Source organism: Nycticebus coucang, chromosome 6 (assembly GCF_027406575.1).
Source record: "Nycticebus coucang isolate mNycCou1 chromosome 6, mNycCou1.pri, whole genome shotgun sequence".
NCBI classification, from domain to species: Eukaryota; Metazoa; Chordata; class Mammalia; order Primates; family Lorisidae; genus Nycticebus; species Nycticebus coucang.
This window is the reverse complement of record NC_069785.1, coordinates 61,045,249-61,063,340: the sequence shown is the minus strand read 5'-3', so window position 1 is coordinate 61,063,340 and position 18,092 is coordinate 61,045,249. Positions and strand designations below refer to the sequence as shown.

General features: G+C 39.4%; 1 protein-coding gene across 2 annotated transcripts in view; it reads right to left on the bottom strand.

Annotated features, from left to right (window-relative positions):
- Positions 1 to 18,092, bottom strand: part of MINDY2 (MINDY lysine 48 deubiquitinase 2) — an 84,518-nt gene that overhangs the window by 40,407 nt on the left and 26,019 nt on the right. For both annotated transcript variants that reach the window (XM_053594028.1, XM_053594029.1), the window contains exons 3-4: positions 11,123 to 11,187; positions 7,105 to 7,263 (exon numbers count right to left, since the gene is read on the bottom strand). In XM_053594028.1, the coding sequence (XP_053450003.1) occupies positions 7,105 to 7,263; positions 11,123 to 11,187 (224 nt within the window). The remainder of the gene's footprint in view (positions 1 to 7,104; positions 7,264 to 11,122; positions 11,188 to 18,092) is intronic.

Genomic DNA, 18,092 nt, shown 5'->3' with positions numbered 1-18,092 from the left:
GTGAGTTTGTTGATGTGCTCTCTTTCTGCTTTTTCGAATGTAGGCTTCTAAAGAGATAAATTTTCCTCTCGGGACTGCTTGTGCTGTATCCCACAGGTTTTGGTAACTTGTGTCTTCATTGTTGTTATACTCAAGGACGTTAATGATTTCCTTTTTTATTGCTTGCCGCACCCAACTGTCATTCAGCATAAGGTTGTTTAACTTCCATGCCTTGGGCGGTGCCTGTGGCTCAAAGGGGTAGGGCACTGGCCCCATATGCTGGAGGTAGTGGGTTCAAACCCAGCCCCAGCCAAAAACTGCAAAAAAAAAAAATAATAATAACTTCCATGCCTTTGTGTGAGATTGAGCTTTTTTTTTTTTTTGTAGAGACAGAGTCTCACTTTATCCCCTTCAGTAGAGTGCTGTGGTGTCACACAGCTCACAGCAACCTCCAACTCCTGGGCTTAAGCTATTCTTGCCTCAGCCTCCCAAGTAGCTGGAATCACAGGTGCCCGCCACAACACCTGGCTATTTTGTCGTCGTTGTTGTTGTTGCGGTTTGGCGGAGGCCGGGTTCAAACTCGCCACCCTTGGTATATGGGGCTGGTGCCCTACTCACTGAGCCACAGGCACCGCCCAGGTTGAGCATTTTTGTTGGGAGTCCCACTTTTAGTGTCTTGTGGTCTGAGAAGATGCAAGGTAGAATTTCAATTTTTTGATTTTGTTGAGGTTTGTTTTGTGTTCTAGAATTTTTGGAGAATGTTCCATGGGATGATGAGAAGAACGTATATTCTTTAGCTTTGGGATGGAGTGTTCTATACACGTCTATCAAGCACAGTTGGGTCTCACTTAAATCTCTAACATCTTTGTTTCATTTCTGTTTAGAAGATCTGTCCAGCTCTGAGAGAGGGGTGTTCAAGTCCCATTATTATGGTGTTATAGGATATCATATTGCTCAAACTAAGCAAGGTCTGTTTCAAGAATCTGGGAGCATTTAAATTGGGTTTTGCATAAATATTTAGAATTGAAACGTCTTCTTGTTGTATTTTTCCCTTGATCAATATAAAGTGAGCATCATTGTCTTTTTTGACTTTAGTTACTTTAAATCCACATGTACCTGAAAAAAAGATTGCAACCCCTCTTTTCTTCTGAATTCTGTTTGCCTGAAAAAATGATTTCCAACCTTTAACTCTGAGTTTTAATTTGTCTTTTGATGTGAGGTGTGTTTCCTGCAGACAGCAAATAGATGGCTTATGTTTTTTAATACAATCAGCCAATCTATGCCTCTTCAGTGGGGAATTCAAGCCATTGACATTTATTGAGATAATTGATAAGAGTGGTAGCATTCTATTCTTCTTATTTTGTGATTATTTTGTGAAAGTCCATTGCTTAGTTTTGTCTTTTGCATCATTGTGGAAACTAGGTTCTGTCCTTTAATTTCTGGGTGTTTACTTTGCTGAAGGTCCATTGTGATGGTCAGTGTGTAGAACAGGTTGAAATATTTCCTGTTAAACCGGTCTTTTTGCAGCAAATTTCCTCAATGTTTGCATATTAATAAAAGATTTGATTTGTCCATCAATTTTTTTTTTTTTTTTTTTTTTTGTAGAGACAGAGTCTCACTGTACTGCCCTCGGGTAGAGTGCCGTGGCGTCACACGGCTCACAGCAACCTCTTAACTCTTGGGCTTACGCGATTCTCTTGCCTCAGCCTCCCCAGCAGCTGGGACTACAGGCGCCCGCCACAACGCCCGGCTATTTTTTTGTTGCAGTTTGGCCGGGGCTGGGTTTGAACCCGCCACCCTCGGCATATGGGGCCGGCACCCTACTCACTGAGCCACAGGTGCCGTTGTCCATCAATTTTAAAGCTTAGCTTAGCAGGATATAGAATTCTGGGCTGGAAGTTGTTCTGTTTAAGTAGATTAAAGGTAGATGACCATTGTCTTCTAGCTTGAAAAGTTTCATTAGAGAAGTCCACGGTCACCCTGGTGGATTTGCCCCTATAGGTCAGTTGGCGCTTACTCCACACCAAAGCTGGTGGGTTCGAGCCCAGCCCGGGCCTGCTAAACAACAATCACAACTGCAACCAAAAAAATAGCTGGGCATTGTGTACTGGGTAGTGGGCGCCTATAGTCCCAGCTACGCGGGAGGCTGAGGCAAGACAATCACTTAAGCCTAGGAGTTTTAGGTTGCTGTGAGCCGTGATGCCACGGCACTCTGCCAAGGGTGACATAGTGAGACTCTGTCTCAAACAAAAAAAAAAAAAAAAGCAAGCTAGAGACTGACAGGAAATATTGGTAAAATACATACCTCACAAGGAAAAAAAAGAAATATAAAGAATTCTCAAAATTCAACTCTAAAAATTAATCTACTTAAAAAATAAGCAAAAGGGGTGGTGCCTCTGGCTCAGAGGAGGAGGGTGCCGGCCCCATATGCTGTAGGTGGTGGGTTCAAACCCAGCCCCGGCCAAAAAAGCAAAAGACATGAAGTGACATTTTCTGAAGAGGACATACAAATAGCAAGCAAGCAAACGAAAAGAAAGATGTTCAAGAGTATTAGCCATTAACGAAATGCAAATTAAAACTACAAGTAAATATCATTATAAAATTTTTTTTTTTTTTTTTGGTGGAGATGGCATCTTGCTATGTTTCCTAGGCCGGTTTTTTTTTTTTTTTTTTGACAGAATCTTACTTTGTCACTCTCGGTGGAGTGCTGTGGCGTCACAGCTCATAGCAACCTCAAACTTTTGGGCTCAAGTGATTCTCTTGCCTCAGCCTCTGCAGTAGCTGGGACTATAGGTGCCCACCACAACGCCTGGCTATTTTTATTTTTGCAGTTTTTGGCTGGGGCTGGGTTTGAACCCGCCACCTCCAGCATATGGGGCCAGTGCCCTACTGCTTTGAGCCACAGGCACCGCCCATGCCTAGCTATTTTTTAGAGATGGGGGTCTTGCTCTGGCTCAGGCTGGTCTTGAACCTGTGAGCTCAGGCAATACAACCACCTTGGCCTCCCAGAGTGTTAGGATTACAGGTGTAAGCCACCGCACCCGGCCTTCCACAAAAACTTTTTAAAAAAAATTAGTCATGTGTGGCGGCATGTGCATGTAGTCCTAGCTACTTGGGGCAGAAGTGGGAGAACTGCTTAAGCCTAGGAGTTGAAGGTTGCAGTGAGCTATGACGGCATCACTGCAACTTAACCCAGGCAACAGAATGAGACCTTGTTTCTAAAAAAAAAAAAAACAAAGAAAGAAACCATATACAAGCAACTGCCATAATACCATACAAACCAGCAATTGTATTTCTAGGCATTTAACCCAGAGAAATACAAGCAAAAACCTGTACATAAATATTTACAGCAGCTTTATTTATTTATTTTTTTTTTGTAGAGACAGAGTCTCACTTTATGGCCCTCAGTAGAGTGCCGTGGCCTCACACAGCTCACAGCAACTTCCAACTCCTGGGCTTAAGCGATTCTCTTGCCTCAGCCTCCCGAGTAGCTGGGACTACAGGCACCCGCCACAACGCCTGGCTATTTTTTGGTTGCAGTTTGGCCGGGGCTGGGTTTGAACCCGCCACCCTCGGTATATGGGGCCGGTGCCTTACTGACTGAGCCACAGGCGCTGCCCAGCTTTATTCTTAATAGCTAGGAATTTTCAAAAGCCCAGATGTTCTTTAATAGGTGGAAGTATGGTATACCCGTGCCACGGAATATTAGTTAGTAGTAAAAAGGGATGAACTATTGATATACACAACAATCTGGAAAATGCTCCAGACATAGGCTAAGTAAAAAAAGTCAATCACGAAAGATTCCATACTATATTTATATAACATTTTTGAAACAACAAAATTATAGACATGGAGAACATATCAGTGATTGTGAGGGGTTAAGGGGAGGGTAAGAATGGAGAAGCAGGAGCAGCTATAAAAAGGCAACAGAAGGGATTCTTATGATGATGGAAATGTTCTGTATCTTGACTTTATTTAAATGTCAGCTTCTTGGTCTTGATATTTTACTAAAGTTTTACAAAATGTTACCACTGGGGAAAACTGGGTAGAAGGTACAAGAGATTATTCTGTATGACTTCTCACACTGGCATGTGATCTATAATTACCTCAAACTAAAAAGTTAAATTACAAAAAGTAAATCCACATCTCAGAGCATGAAACAAAATAACTTTGAGAGTTATTAACTGGTATGATTCTTTCATTTTTTTACTTTTAAGTTCACAATTAACACATATTTAGGATTTTTTACCTTATGTTAAAAAAATTAAACAAGCTGTAATAATATTAAAACACTATAGGAACAGACATCATGCAGATCAATGGAGCAAAGAAGATTCTAGGCTATATAAAAATTTAGTTTGACAATGGAATTGCTTTTTCCTTTCACCCTTCCAAATCCACTCTCTATTCTTTTCTACTCAGGAGATAGCACTCTATGGACTGCAGCAACTAGAATTCTTATTCTCTAGCTATCAGTTGAATTTGGACAATGGGAATTACTGGTGGAAATGAGAGAAGTCACTCTTATCCATACTCTTTCCTTGCTGGGACACAGCTTGGTGGTAACAGCATTCCTCTACCAAAGGCCATAGCCCCTGACCAGGAGCCCTATCCTTTGGAGATTGGTCTTGATGGGTTCTGCTAACTACTCCCACTCCTTGTTTCTTTAGGCTTAGGAGCAGCAATAATCTTCTGCTGATTCTAGCTCTAGGATGCTTCACCATCCTTTGCTTGTTTCCCTTAACTTTACCCACATTTTGCAACTCGTTTCTTCCTTAAACTTGAAGATAACTTAAACTAGTTATCTTCAGGTGTGTTATCTACTTCTTTCTAGGCCTCTGATGCATTTGCCAAGAGGCAAAATCTATGATGCTAGAATAGTATACTGAGGGTCCCTATATATTTAGAAATGTTCAGCTAGAGTAATGAGAACATGAGATTACCCCTTTTAAGTGGCTCAAGGAGTAGGGTGCCGGCCCCATATAGCGGGGATGGTGGGTTCAAGCCCAGCCCTGGTCAAAAACTGCTAAAAAAAAAAAAAGAATAAACATTGGGGTAATATACAATTTTTTTTCAAAGCTGTGGAGTGTGGCTTGGCACCTGTAGCACAGCAGTTACGGCATTGGCCACATACACCAAGGCTGGCAGGTTTGAACCCAGCCTCAGCCTGTGCCAGCTAAACAACAATGGCAACTGCAATAACAACAAAAAGTAGCCAGGCTTTGTGGCGGGCTACTTGGGAGGCTGAGGCAAGAGAATAGCTTAAGCCTAAGAGTTTGAGGTTGCTGTGAGCTGTGACACTACGGCACTCTACCAAGGACAATGGAGTGAGACTCTGTCTAAAAAAAAATGGCTAACAAACATATGAAAAAATGTTCATCATCCCTATCTATTAGAGAAATGCAAATCAAAACCACCCTGAGATACCATCTAACCCCAGTGAGAATGGCCCACATCACAAAATCTCAAAACTGCAGATGCTGGCGTGGATGTGGAGAGAAGGGAATGCTTTTACACTGCTGGTGGGACTGTAAGCTAGTACAACCTTTCTGGAAGGAAGTATGGAGAAACCTCAAAGCACTCAAGCTAGACCTCCCATTTGATCCTGCAATCGCATTACTGGGCATCTACCCAGAAAGAAAAAAATCCTTTTATCATAAGGACACTTGTACTAGACTGTTTATTGCAGCTCAATTTACAATCGCCAAAATGTGGAAACAGCCTAAATGCTCACCAACTCAGGAATGGATTAACAAGCTGTGGTATATGTATACCATGGAATACTATTCAGCTATTAAAAAAAATGGAGACTTTACATCCTTTGTATTAATCTGGATGGAAGTGGAAGACATTATTCTTAGTAAAGCATCACAAGAATGGAGAAGAATGAATCCTATGTACTCAATTTTGATACGAGGACAATTAATGACAATTAAGGTCATGGGGGGGGGAGGAAAAGCAGAGAGAGGGAAGGAGGGAGGTGGGGTGGGGCCTTGGTGTGTGCCATACCTTCTGGGGGCAAGACATGATTGCAAGTGGGACTTTACCTAACAAATGCAACCAGTGTAACCTGGCTTATTGTACCCTCAACGAATCCCCAACAATAAAAAAAAAAAAAAAAAAAAAGTTGTGCAGTAAAGAATATGGCCTTACCCAAAGAGAGGCCCAGTTCCTACAATAAGATAACCTCTAAACCTTGCCATTTCCCTAGCAATAGGAGAGACTATTATTTATGGTGGGTCCCTTGGATCACACCTGTGGTTTATATTAACAAGGCGAGTCGGGGTGGGTCCCTGAAACACAGAGTCAGCCTAGTTCCAAAGATGGAAGGGCTGAAGACTGAGTTTCTGATTACATGAAGGATCAATCAATCATTTAAGAACATCTGCATAAAAGAAACCTAGATTAAAAAAAAAAAATCTCAACACCGAAAGCAGGGTGAGCTTCCAGTATTGGCAACACTCCATGCAATTGTCATACATCAATTCCAGGAGGGTAACATGTCCTGAGTAAAGCTTTGCTCCTAGACGCTGCCCTAGACTCTTTTTAGTTGGTTAATTTCAGTCTATTATCTTTGCCCAGCTATGAACTACAATAGAACCTCCACAGTTGACCACCTCTCTACATTGACCACCTCCTTAAGCTGACCTAATTTTCAGAGACTGGACATGCACCACATGTATGTATCAGTACAGTAGGCCTGGTTCCTTGTCCTGATCACTTCCGTATGTTGATCAGTTTGTTATAGCTGCTTGGGTGATCAACATACAGAGCTCCTACTGTATACTGGTGCATTTAACAGGTTTCACTGAGTTCTGTGTGTCATTCTAGTCAGTTATTGAATCAGGATAGTTTTGGGAAACTTCTAAACTGTGAAAAGTGAGAGGGGCCTTGGGTCAAATTTTCTTTCTGACTTTGTAGTTGGACCCTAACTCCTTAAAGTTAGGGTCAGGTGTACTGGGCAGACTTGACAGTCTGGACAACTATGCCCTTAACCTCATAGCTTGGCTAATTTCAGGAGAACACACAAAAATATTAAGTATCAGAAAGTATACATTTAGATTAATTTAACAAATTAACAAATTTTTCTTGCATTTGTGTTTAAAAAATTTAAATTCTACTTACCTGAGGATCTACTAACCACCCATGGTACAAAGGAATATCAAGCAGATCAAATACTATGCACTCTGGTGTATATTCAAAAACTCGGACACCAGTGAATTTTACATTTACATCCAGGCCTGTCTGTAGTTTGTGCAAAATTGCCATAGCATCACTCATATTCTGAAAATAGAAAGGAAAAAGGTATATTTCACGAAAAGTCTAAACAAGAACAAAAGATTAAAGTGCAACACATTTACTTTTTCATGTCTTCAATAAAATTTTACCATTAAATATCTACTATGTTCCAGGTAATCATCTGAGTTGTAAAAATATAATAGTGAATAAAACAAAGTTCTTATTCTCATGCAATTAACAGTCTACTGAAATAGCTGGACACATACATATATAATATCAAGTTTTAGTAAAAAAATTTGAACAGGATGAGATTGTACAAAGTGGGAGGGATAAAGGACATATTTTAGACCAGGAAATCTAACGTCCAAAGTTTCTAAAGGCCTCTCTCACTTCTGAATCCAAAAGAATTAAAAGATACTTGCACACCCATGTTCACTGAAACATTATTCACAATAGCCAAGAGGTTAGAGCAACCCAATGTACATTGAGAGATATATGGATAGCTGAGACTATAGGTGTGGACTACCACAATCAGCTAATTTTCAAAATTTTTCTTATGTAGAGATGGAGTCTCACTATGTTGTCCAAGCTGTTCTTGAACTCCTGGACTAAAGTAATCCTTCTTCCTTGGCCTCCCAAAGTGCTGGGATTATAGGAATGAACCTCTGTGCCCAGCATGGTGTAGTATGATTTCTTTTTTTTTTGCCATTTTTTTTTTGGCTGGGGCTGGGTTTGAACCCGCCACCTCTGGCATATGGGACCAGCGCCCTACTCTTTAGAGCCACAGGTGCCACCAGTAGTATGATTTCTGCAGTTTTTTTTTTTTTTTTTTTTGGCCGAGGCTGGGTTTGAACCCACCACCTCCCGCATATGGGGCCAGCGCCCTACTCAGTTGAGCCGTAGGTGCCGCCCAATAGTATGATTTCTACTGGCTGTTAAGTTCATTCTTTTTTTTTTTTTCCTTAGATTCATTCTTATACCTTCATACATTTGCTATATTTATTATAGACCATTTGGTGTTGAAATACCTGAATTAACATCACTTGATAATCTCCATAAAGATTAGTAAAACTGATTAAAAAATAATTTATAAACACGTTAAAAAGGGTAAGTACAAGCAGAACCTGCAGAGTTGACCACCTCCCTACACTGTTGACCCTAAGTTGATCTAATTTTCATAGATGAGACATGTACCACATGTCCATGACCACCTCCATATGTTGACCAGTTTGTTATAGTCCCTTGGGTGGACAACTTACAGAAGTTTAACTATATTTTGCCACCTTATTCCAAATTATGATACTTAAGTTATAAAATGTAAAGGTGAGAGATGGCTGCCTCTATCACAAGAAAGGTTTACTATTGGATCCTTTAAAGGCAGTGGTTAAACTGTTCCTTAGAACTCTTTTCAAAGGTATGTTTAACATGGTGAAATTATTTTAAATTTAAATATAAAATATATTTGCAGTCCTTTAAAAACCTGATATATTCTACAATGTCCAACAACCACAGGAAAAAAATCCTGTCATGAACATACACATATATTACCGTATTTTCCTGTACTGTCAGGATTATCTATCAACATCAGGCAAAACCTGAAAAAATATGCTTTGTGTACATTACAAACCTCTTTCTGGGAAAGAGGTTTTAATTGGGAACACTGAAGCTCTGTGTTGGTCTAAAATTTAGATTTTTAAAATGTCTACTCACATAGAATTATACAAAAAACAACAGTGTTATAATTTTAGAACATTAACAGTAAACTGGCTGGGTACAGTGGCTCATACCTATGATCCTGGCACTCTAAGAGGCCAAGATGGGAGTATCCTTTAAGCTTAAGATTTTGGGACCAGTGTGAGCCTGAGTAAGAGCAAGAGCAAAACTCTTGTTTCTAACAAAAATAGAAAAAAATGAACCAAGTGTTGTGGTGGGTGCCTGTAGTCATATCGGTCGACTATGTCGATATGTAGACATATCGACTGTCATATCGGTCGTTAGATCATTCGTCTCAACTTTAAAATACTTCCAATCACACTTCAAAATTCAGCACAGTGGAAGTGCACCCTGAAACTGTAAGATGGACTTGAAACAACTGAACAAAATACTAATCTCATTTGCACTAAATTATTATCATTATTATTATTATTTTACATAGAGGCTCACTCTGTCACCCTGGATAAAGTGCCGTGGCATCATCATAGCTCACAGCAACCTCAAACTCTTGAGCTCAAATGATATTCCTGCCTCAGCCTCTGAGTAGCTGGGACTACAGGCATCTACCATAACACCCAGCTAGTTTTTCTATTTTTAGTAGAGATGGGGTCTCGCTCTTGCTCAGCTGGTCTTAAACTCTTAAGTTCAGGAGATCCACCCCCTTCAGCTTCCCAGAGTGCCAGGATTACAGGATGAGTCACTGTGTCCAGCCCCATTTGCAGTAATTTTTCAAACAGGATTTTCTCAAAACTATGGAATAGAAGAAAAATGAATTTGGAGGATGATAAGAAACTACAAATATCATCCACAATCTCTAATTTTAAGTTTAAGCATTAATCAAAATAGTCTCACTGATTTTAATAAAAATTTGATAAATAAATGATATAAATTGAATCTTATCACCCTATACTTATAAAATGTCATTTATTAAAAAAATAAAAAAATATATCATTTATTGATGTTATAGATTAGAAGCTGGGATAAGATTTCATCTGAAAAGAGATTTGCATTGCTAATAATCTTTAGAAATCCCTACATTAAGCTATCAATTCCCTAAATGAAATTTAAATGACTAACCACACAAATTTGGCTTTAGCTATAGGTTTTCTATCTTATAATATGATGCAAGGCAAGAGGATGGTGTTTTAATTCTATTAGGACTCGATTATACAAACAGTCTAATTCAAGAAATTCTGCAATACTTAGTTATACTTCTTCTCTACCAATTTGATACTGGTGTCTGGTGAAAGTATGTTAGAAAGGTTGCTTTTAAAGTAAATATGAAGGTTCCAGTGATGTCTACTTCTTCTCAGGATGATATTTCCTCCCTCTAAGAAGCTAATTCTTTCTTGCCATCTATGGCCAACCAAAGGAAAATACTGAAGACAACGAAGCTCTGCTTGATTATTTCCAGCTCCAGTAATTTTAAGCCTAGTGACCCCTCTATAATGCAGACCAGGGTCTCTAAAAGACATGCCAAGAAATGTGGACATATTGAAATCACAAAACAGCAGAATTTGTACTAATAACACATTTTAGATATCATTTGCTCAACTTTCTCTTAAAGATAACTTAACTATAAAATATAAATAAAACAAAGAAAGATGAATCCATGATAAATTCACTTGAAAGGGAAATCTTTGAAGAAAAATGCCAGGTTAGCACTCTACATAGATGTACATGATAATCTGGCTGTAAACTAAAAATTGTTTATCATTTTTAAAATCTGTAAAAAAAAGAAAGCAATATGTTGGGCGGCGCCTGTGGCTCAGTCGGTAGGGCACCGGCCCCATATGCCGAGGGTGGCGAGTTCAAACCCGGCCCCGGCCAAACTGCAACCAAAAAATAGCCGGGCGTTGTGGCGGGCGCCTGTGGTCCCAGCTGCTCGGCAGGCTGAGGCAGGAGAATCGCTTAAGCCCAGGAGTTGGAGGTTGCTGTGAGCTGTGTGAGGCCACGGCACTCTGCCGAGGGCCATAAAGTGAGACTCTGTCTCTACAAAAAAAAAAAAAAAAAAAAAAAGAAAGCAATATGCAATAGAGACCATATGTGGCCTGCAAAACCTAAAATATTTATTAGCTAATCATTTATAGCAAAAGTTCACCAGCTACTGATAGAGATCTATATATATGTATATATATGTGTTCATACCTTAAAAATTATACATTTTAATATAACAGAAATTATTTATTACCTGTTCATAATTTAAACGTTGAATTTCTGAAATTTCTTTTGGCTTTGCCTCAAGCATGTAATCTCCTGTAAACAGAAATTGTGAAAATGTCTTTTGTATTAAAAGTATTACTTTTTTTCTGATTATGAAGTGTAGAATTATAAATCTTTAAATATTATAGCAATACGTGACATATGACCCCCCCATTCTATCCAGAGAAAAATCAACATTAAATGTTTGCTACTGCCTCACGTATTTTTTCTACACTATAAACCTATTTTGAACTTTTTTTTATCTATTGAGCATTTTTTATTGTTGGGATTTTTTTGAGACACAGAGTCTTGCTCCGTCACCCAGTCTCCCAAGTTGCTAGAACTACAGGCTACAGGCATGCACAACCACACCAGGCTAATATTTCTTTTGTTGTTGTTTTTTGAGACAGAGTCTCACTTTGTTTCCCTTGGGTAGAGTGCAATGGTGTCAAAGCTCACAGCAACCTCAAACTCTTGAGCTCAAGTGATTCCTCTTGCCTCAGCCTCCTGAATAGCTAGGACTATAGTGCTTGCTACAATGCCTGTCTAGTTTTTTTTTTTTAAGACAGTGTCTCACTCTTGCTCAGGGTGGTCTTGAACTCCTGAGCTCAAGCAATCCACCTGGGTTGGCCTTGTAGACTGCTAGTATTACAGGAGTACGCCACAACGCCTGGCCTATATGTTGCGGTTTTAAAACAGTATTTAACTGAAAACTATGCTTTATTTTTAGTAAGTGTTATTGTTCAGTCAAATAATTGAGAATATATATAAGTACTATACTTGAATCCTATATTACATTTATGTTCTATGTTTATTCTGATAAAAGACTATATATACTTTCCTGACTACCACTCTAGTTGGGTCAGAATACAGAACATTATATAATACAAAAGTAAGCGATCCCGGATAAGCTAACATAGACTAAAGCTTAGGTATTAAGAGTAGAATGATTATTGGGAAACACTCAAACAAGCAACTTCTCTTTCCTGAGCTTAGAAAATGTTTTTCTACGTAAGACAAGATGGACCTTTACCCTCCTGATACTCTCACATCTTTGTATAATCCCCTTCTCTTGAGAGTAGATCCGATGTATTAATTCATATCAAATGAATAAAATATGACAAGTAATGAGATGTCAGTTTCTGAACTAGAATACAAAATATTTTGCCATGGTCTTCTCTCAGTTACTCACTCTGAAGAGAGCCACCTGCCCTATTCTGGAGAGGCTCACGTGACAGGGAAATAAAGTTTTCCAGCTAACAGTCAGCATGGAACTGAGGACCTCAAGTCCAACAACTCATAAGGAATTGAATTCTGACAACAACCATGTGAGCATGGTTACAACCATGGAAGTAGGCCTTCCCAAGTCGGGCCTTCAGATGAAAATGCAGATCCTGTTAACACCTTGACTGCAGCCTCATAAGAGATTTTGAACTGGGGCTACTCAGTTAAGCCACATTCAAGATTTCTGATCCACATACACTATGAGATAATAAATGTTTATTATTTTAAGACACTACATTTTGGGGGTGCTTTGTTATACAGCAGATAACTAACACATATATAAAGGTCAAACCAGATATACTTTTTGAGTTTGTAATAGAAGAATCAGATATTCTTAAATGACTGAGTTTGAGTTTCTAAGGAAGTATCTTTTAGTTATAGACATAAATAAATCATCTCCTAAAGTGCTATTTTGTTTAGCTTATCTAGCCACTCAATAACACTATTTCAATCAAAAAGTATTTATTGAGAGTCTACTATGTGCTTAGCAATGGGTTTAAATAAATACTAGGGCCAAGAGTAGTAGTGGTGCATGCCTGTAGCCCCAGCTACTAGGGAGGCTGAAGCAAGACAGTTGTTGACCCTGGCAGTTTGAGTCTAGCCAGGGCAATATATAGAGGTGTCGTCTCAAAAAAAGAAAAGGTAGTAGGACCTGAATATTACTCTTAAAAAAACAATAATTTATTGTTGGGCAAAGGAACATATGGGAAAAAGAATGTGATTATGATAAACTGTAGTATAACATAAATATAGTAAGTGCCTTATGTACCAAATGATTTTGCAAAGAAATACTGATAAAGCCTATTGGGCTTAGAAATATCCTTTGGAGGGGGTAACATCTAAACTGGATTGAGAAAAATGAACAGAACTTGGAAAGGCAATGGGAGAAAAAGCATTTTTTGAGGGGAAGGCTGATAGAGAAACCACATATAAGAAAGACCATGTCATATGGATAGACTCTAAGAAGATTTATGAATGAGTAAACTTGATCAGATTAAAGAAAATCCTAAATAATATGCTGATAAGTTTATCTGCTTGTAAAAGATCATAGGGATCTTTACTTTTGTTATTGTTTTGTTTTATCTTAGAGACAGAGTTTCTGTAGTGTGCCCTGGAGTACAGTGGCACCATCATAATTCACTGCACTCCAACTCCTGGGCTCCAGTGATACTCACTCCTCAGCCTCTTGAGTAGCTGGGACTACAGGATGATGTCGTCACACCTGGCTAATTTTTTCTTTACAGAGGGAGTTTCATTATGTGGCCCAGATTGGTCTCAAACTCCTGGCCTCAAAAGATTCTTCTGCCCTGGTCTCCCAAAGTGCTGGAAACACAGGCTTGAGCCACCAAGCCTGGCCTATGTTTTTTTTTTTTTTTTTTTTTTATTTGGCCGGGGCTGGGTTTGAACCCGCCACCTCCGGCATATGGGACCGGCGCCCTACCCGCTGAGCCACAGGCGCCGCCAACCTGGCCTATGTTTTTAAGGAGAGGAATGAAGCATGAAATTATACTTTAAGAAGAGTACAGTGGTATGTAGGCTAACTTGGAGGCCAGAAGAATCAGTTGCAGTAAATCAGGTTGTAAAGTATCAGTATATAAAGAGAGAGAAAATTTTCAAAAAAGAATCCATAAGACCTTTTTTTGGGATATTTCAGATAAACAGAAATCAAGAAACAAAAACTTGGCTCAGCGCCTGTAGCTCAGCGGTTAGGGCGCCAGCCACATATACCTGAGATGGTGGGTTTGAACCCAGTCTGGGCTCGCCGAACAACAATGACAACTACAACCAAAAATTAGCCGGGCTTTGGGGGGGGGGGCACCTGTAGTCCTGGCTACTTGGGAGGGGGAGGCAAAAGAATCACTTAAGCCCAAAAGTTTGAGGTTGCTATGAGCTATGACACCACAGCACTCTTGAGGGCGACATGGTGAGACTGTCTCAAAAAAAAAAAAAAAGAAAAAAGAAACAAAAACCTGGTAGCTATATTAGGCCAAGAAAATGGAAGAGGGGATTTGGCAGTAGTTAGCTTGTTCCAGGTGAACATTTGAGAAAGGAGATACAAGCAATCCTGGGCAAAATTAAAATACTTCTCTTTAGGGTGGCGCCTGTGGTTCAGTGAGTAGGGTGCTGGCCCCATATGCCGAGGGTGGTGGGTTCAAACCCAACCCTGGCCAAACTGCAACAACAACAAAAAATAGCCGGGCGTTGTGGCAGGTGCCTGGAGTCCCAGCTGCTCAGGAGGCTGAGGCGAGAGAATTGCCTAAACCCAGGAGTTGGAGGCTGCTGTGAGCTCTGATGCCACAGCACTCTATCACAAGGGTGATAAAGTGAGACTCTGTCTCTAAAAAAAAAAAATATATATTTTTTATAGCATATATATGTATATGTATATATGTATACATATATATGTAAATATATATATGCTGTAAAAGTATATATATATTTAGTATATATATACTTAGTATATAGTATAATATTTAGTATATATTAAGTATAAAGAGAAGTGTATATACTTTTATAAAAGTATAAAGAGAAGTGTATATATATATACATATATATACACTTCTCTTTATACCATATTTATATTCAAAAGAGGATTAAAAAAAAAAAATCAGACCATGGGCTCAGTGCCTGCAGCTCAAGCAGCTAAGGCATCAGCCATATACACCAGAGCTGGCGGATTTGAATCCAGCCCGGGCCTGCCAAACAACAATGACAACTACAACCCCAAAATAGCTGGGCCTTGTGGCGGGTGCCTATACTCCCATCTACTTGGGAGGCTGAGACAAGAGAATTGCTTGAGCCCAGGAGTTGGAGGTTGCTGTGAACTATGACGCCACAGCACTCTACCCAGGGCAACAGCTTGAGGCTCTGTCTCAAAAAATAAAAATCAGACCATGCTACCATCTCAACAATTATTTTCCTTACTTTAATACTTTATTAGTTCCATTATCATAAAATTGATGTAGTATACGTTCCAGTTTCTCTTGACCTTTTTAAATTTATATTCCTATCTATTTCCTGCCTTCTGCCTATACTTCTTCCCCATCTTTTTTTTTTTTTTTTGAGACAGAGCCTCAAGCTGTTGCTCTGGGTAGAGTGCTGTGACATCACAGCTCATAGCAACCTCCAACTCCTGGGCTTAAGCTATTCTCCCTGCCTCCACCTCCCAAGTAGCTGGGACTACAGGTGCCGGCCACAACACCCGGCTATTTTTTGGTTGCAGCCATCATTGTTGTTTGGCAGGTCCGGGCTGGATTCAAACCCACCAGCTCAGGTATATGTGGCTGGCGCCTTACCACTTGAGCCACAGGTGGTAAGGCGAGCCACTTCTTCCCCATCTTATTTTAAAAGATTTCCTAACACTTCCTAGGTATCTCAGCTTGTCACGTTCTCTTCTCTACACTAAAGCTCTCCAACAATTCATGTCTGGATCGAAACGCCCTCCCTCCTTCTCTAAACTTTGCCAATCAAAATTCCCACTCTGTTGGGGTACCTTAGCTAGGTGTTAGGAAAGCAACTAACAGTTTCTCTTACAATCCTTCCACTAGTGTTTGCTTATTAATTCAAAAACATCTCTGGTTTCTCCAGAGAACTGGAGTAATCTCAAGAGGAGAAAACTCAAATAGCTTAGAAAAGTAAACAATTTGTTCTGACAGGCTTGGCTCTGAATAAAGTACACTTTTGGTGAGGCAGTGTCTTCATAATCTCTTCCCTTACATTACTCTTGCACACTTCTCCCCCACCTCCTATTAGGTATGTATTTCATGCTTTCCCTATCAGCTGAGTTCTCTCACCTTTGACTACTAAACCTCTTTAGCTACCCCAGATCTAAATCGTTCTACACCATTCTTTTCTCTATTAAAATTCTCTATCCTATGTTCTCCTTCTTCAGGGCTTTGCTAGCTAAGAGTTAAATTTAATATACCAAGATGTGTTCATTATTTCTTATATTACACTTTTTAAAATGTTTTTTTTCTAATATTAGTCTTTCCAAGAAAAATACCAGGGCGATGTTTTCATAGTAGCCACATTTCATGACCACATGTTGACATCTCCAAATAACTTGCCCATTGTACGTGCTCAGTAAATATTTACCAGATTTTCAAAAAGGAAGAAGAAAAAAAGAAAAAAAGATAAGTAGAGGAAATTTCAAATATTATATCAAAAGTACTCTGGGGTGCTGAAGATGGAGGAGAAATATACTTTTGAGTATGTGAGTTTTTTAGCATTCTTTAAATCACATTAGAAGGTCCTCAGATGAAGAGAGCACATTATTTATCCTCCCTGACCTTTGGTTTCCTCGTCAAAAAGGAAAGGCATTATGGCTGGGAGCCATGCATGCCTATAATCCTGGCACTCTGGGAGGTTGAGGAGACTGGATTGCCTGAGCTCACAAGTTGGAGACCAGCCTGAGCCAGAGTGAGACCCCCACCTCTAAAAATAGGCTGGCCTTGTGGTGGGTGCCTATGGTCCCAGCTACTTGAGAGGCTGAGGCAAAAAGAATTGCTAGAACCCAAGAGTTTGAGATTGCTGTGAGCTATGACGCCATAACACTCTACCGAGGGCAACAAAGTGACTGTCTCAAAACAAACAAAGCATTACAATTTTGTGATGCTTTTATTTTGTACCAATTTCGCCCTTTCATACTATTAGCACCTCTGCACTCATGACTCTGCTTATCAGTTTTCTGCCATTAGTTATAGGAGTAAGGGCTATAAAGAGCTCATTTTGTCCCAGAATGTATACAGACGAAGGCAAGTAGAGGGGTGGTAATAGTGAGCAGGGAAGGTAGTTAGGCAAATGACATCAATTTGTGATAACTCAGAGGGCAAAGAAGCATGAAAACAGAAGCTATGGAGTGGCTGCACAGTTTAGAAACACTATCCAATAGAAATACTATATGAGGTAAGGCACAAATGTGAGCCTATATGTAATTTTAAGTTTTCTAGTAATCTCATTAAAAAAGGCAAAAACAGCTGAAATTTTAATCATTTATTTCATTTAACATAGTATATTAAAATTATCATTTCAATGTACAATCACTGTTTTCAAATTACTGATATTTAAAGATGGTTCAACTAAATCTTTGAAATCCAGTGTGCACTTTACACTTATAGAACATCTCAATTCTTAATTCACACTGGCACAGTTTTAAGTACTCAACGTGATGTGGGTCTGCTCGTGGCTAGTACAATGCTCAGTGCAGGTTTAGGTGACTTACGGTCATGGTCTGAGAACAAAGGAAGTAGTAGGTCAGAGGGTGGATGGATATGGAAGAGCTGGGTAGGAAACTGGGCTCAGAAATACATGTCCTCATTACTAAATTATTCAGATTAGACACTGAAATATCTGCTTAATAAACACTATAGCTGCACTATTTTTTACTATTTCCTAAGACTCAACCAGACCATCTTAAAAAATACATTTAACATTATCTCATTTAAGGAACTAAACGAGATTAAGCATCCTGCTATAGTAAATTCAATCTCCCTGCCTGGCTCCCAAGACTCTTTAGGCACAACTCACCTAATCAAATCTCTAACCCTGTAACTGTACCACATGCAGACTCACCAACTATAGAACTCATTCATTTTATAGTAGAGATGGGGTCTTGCTCTTGCTCAAGTTGGTCCTGAATTGAACTGAGTTTAAGTGATCCTCCGGCCTTGGCCTCT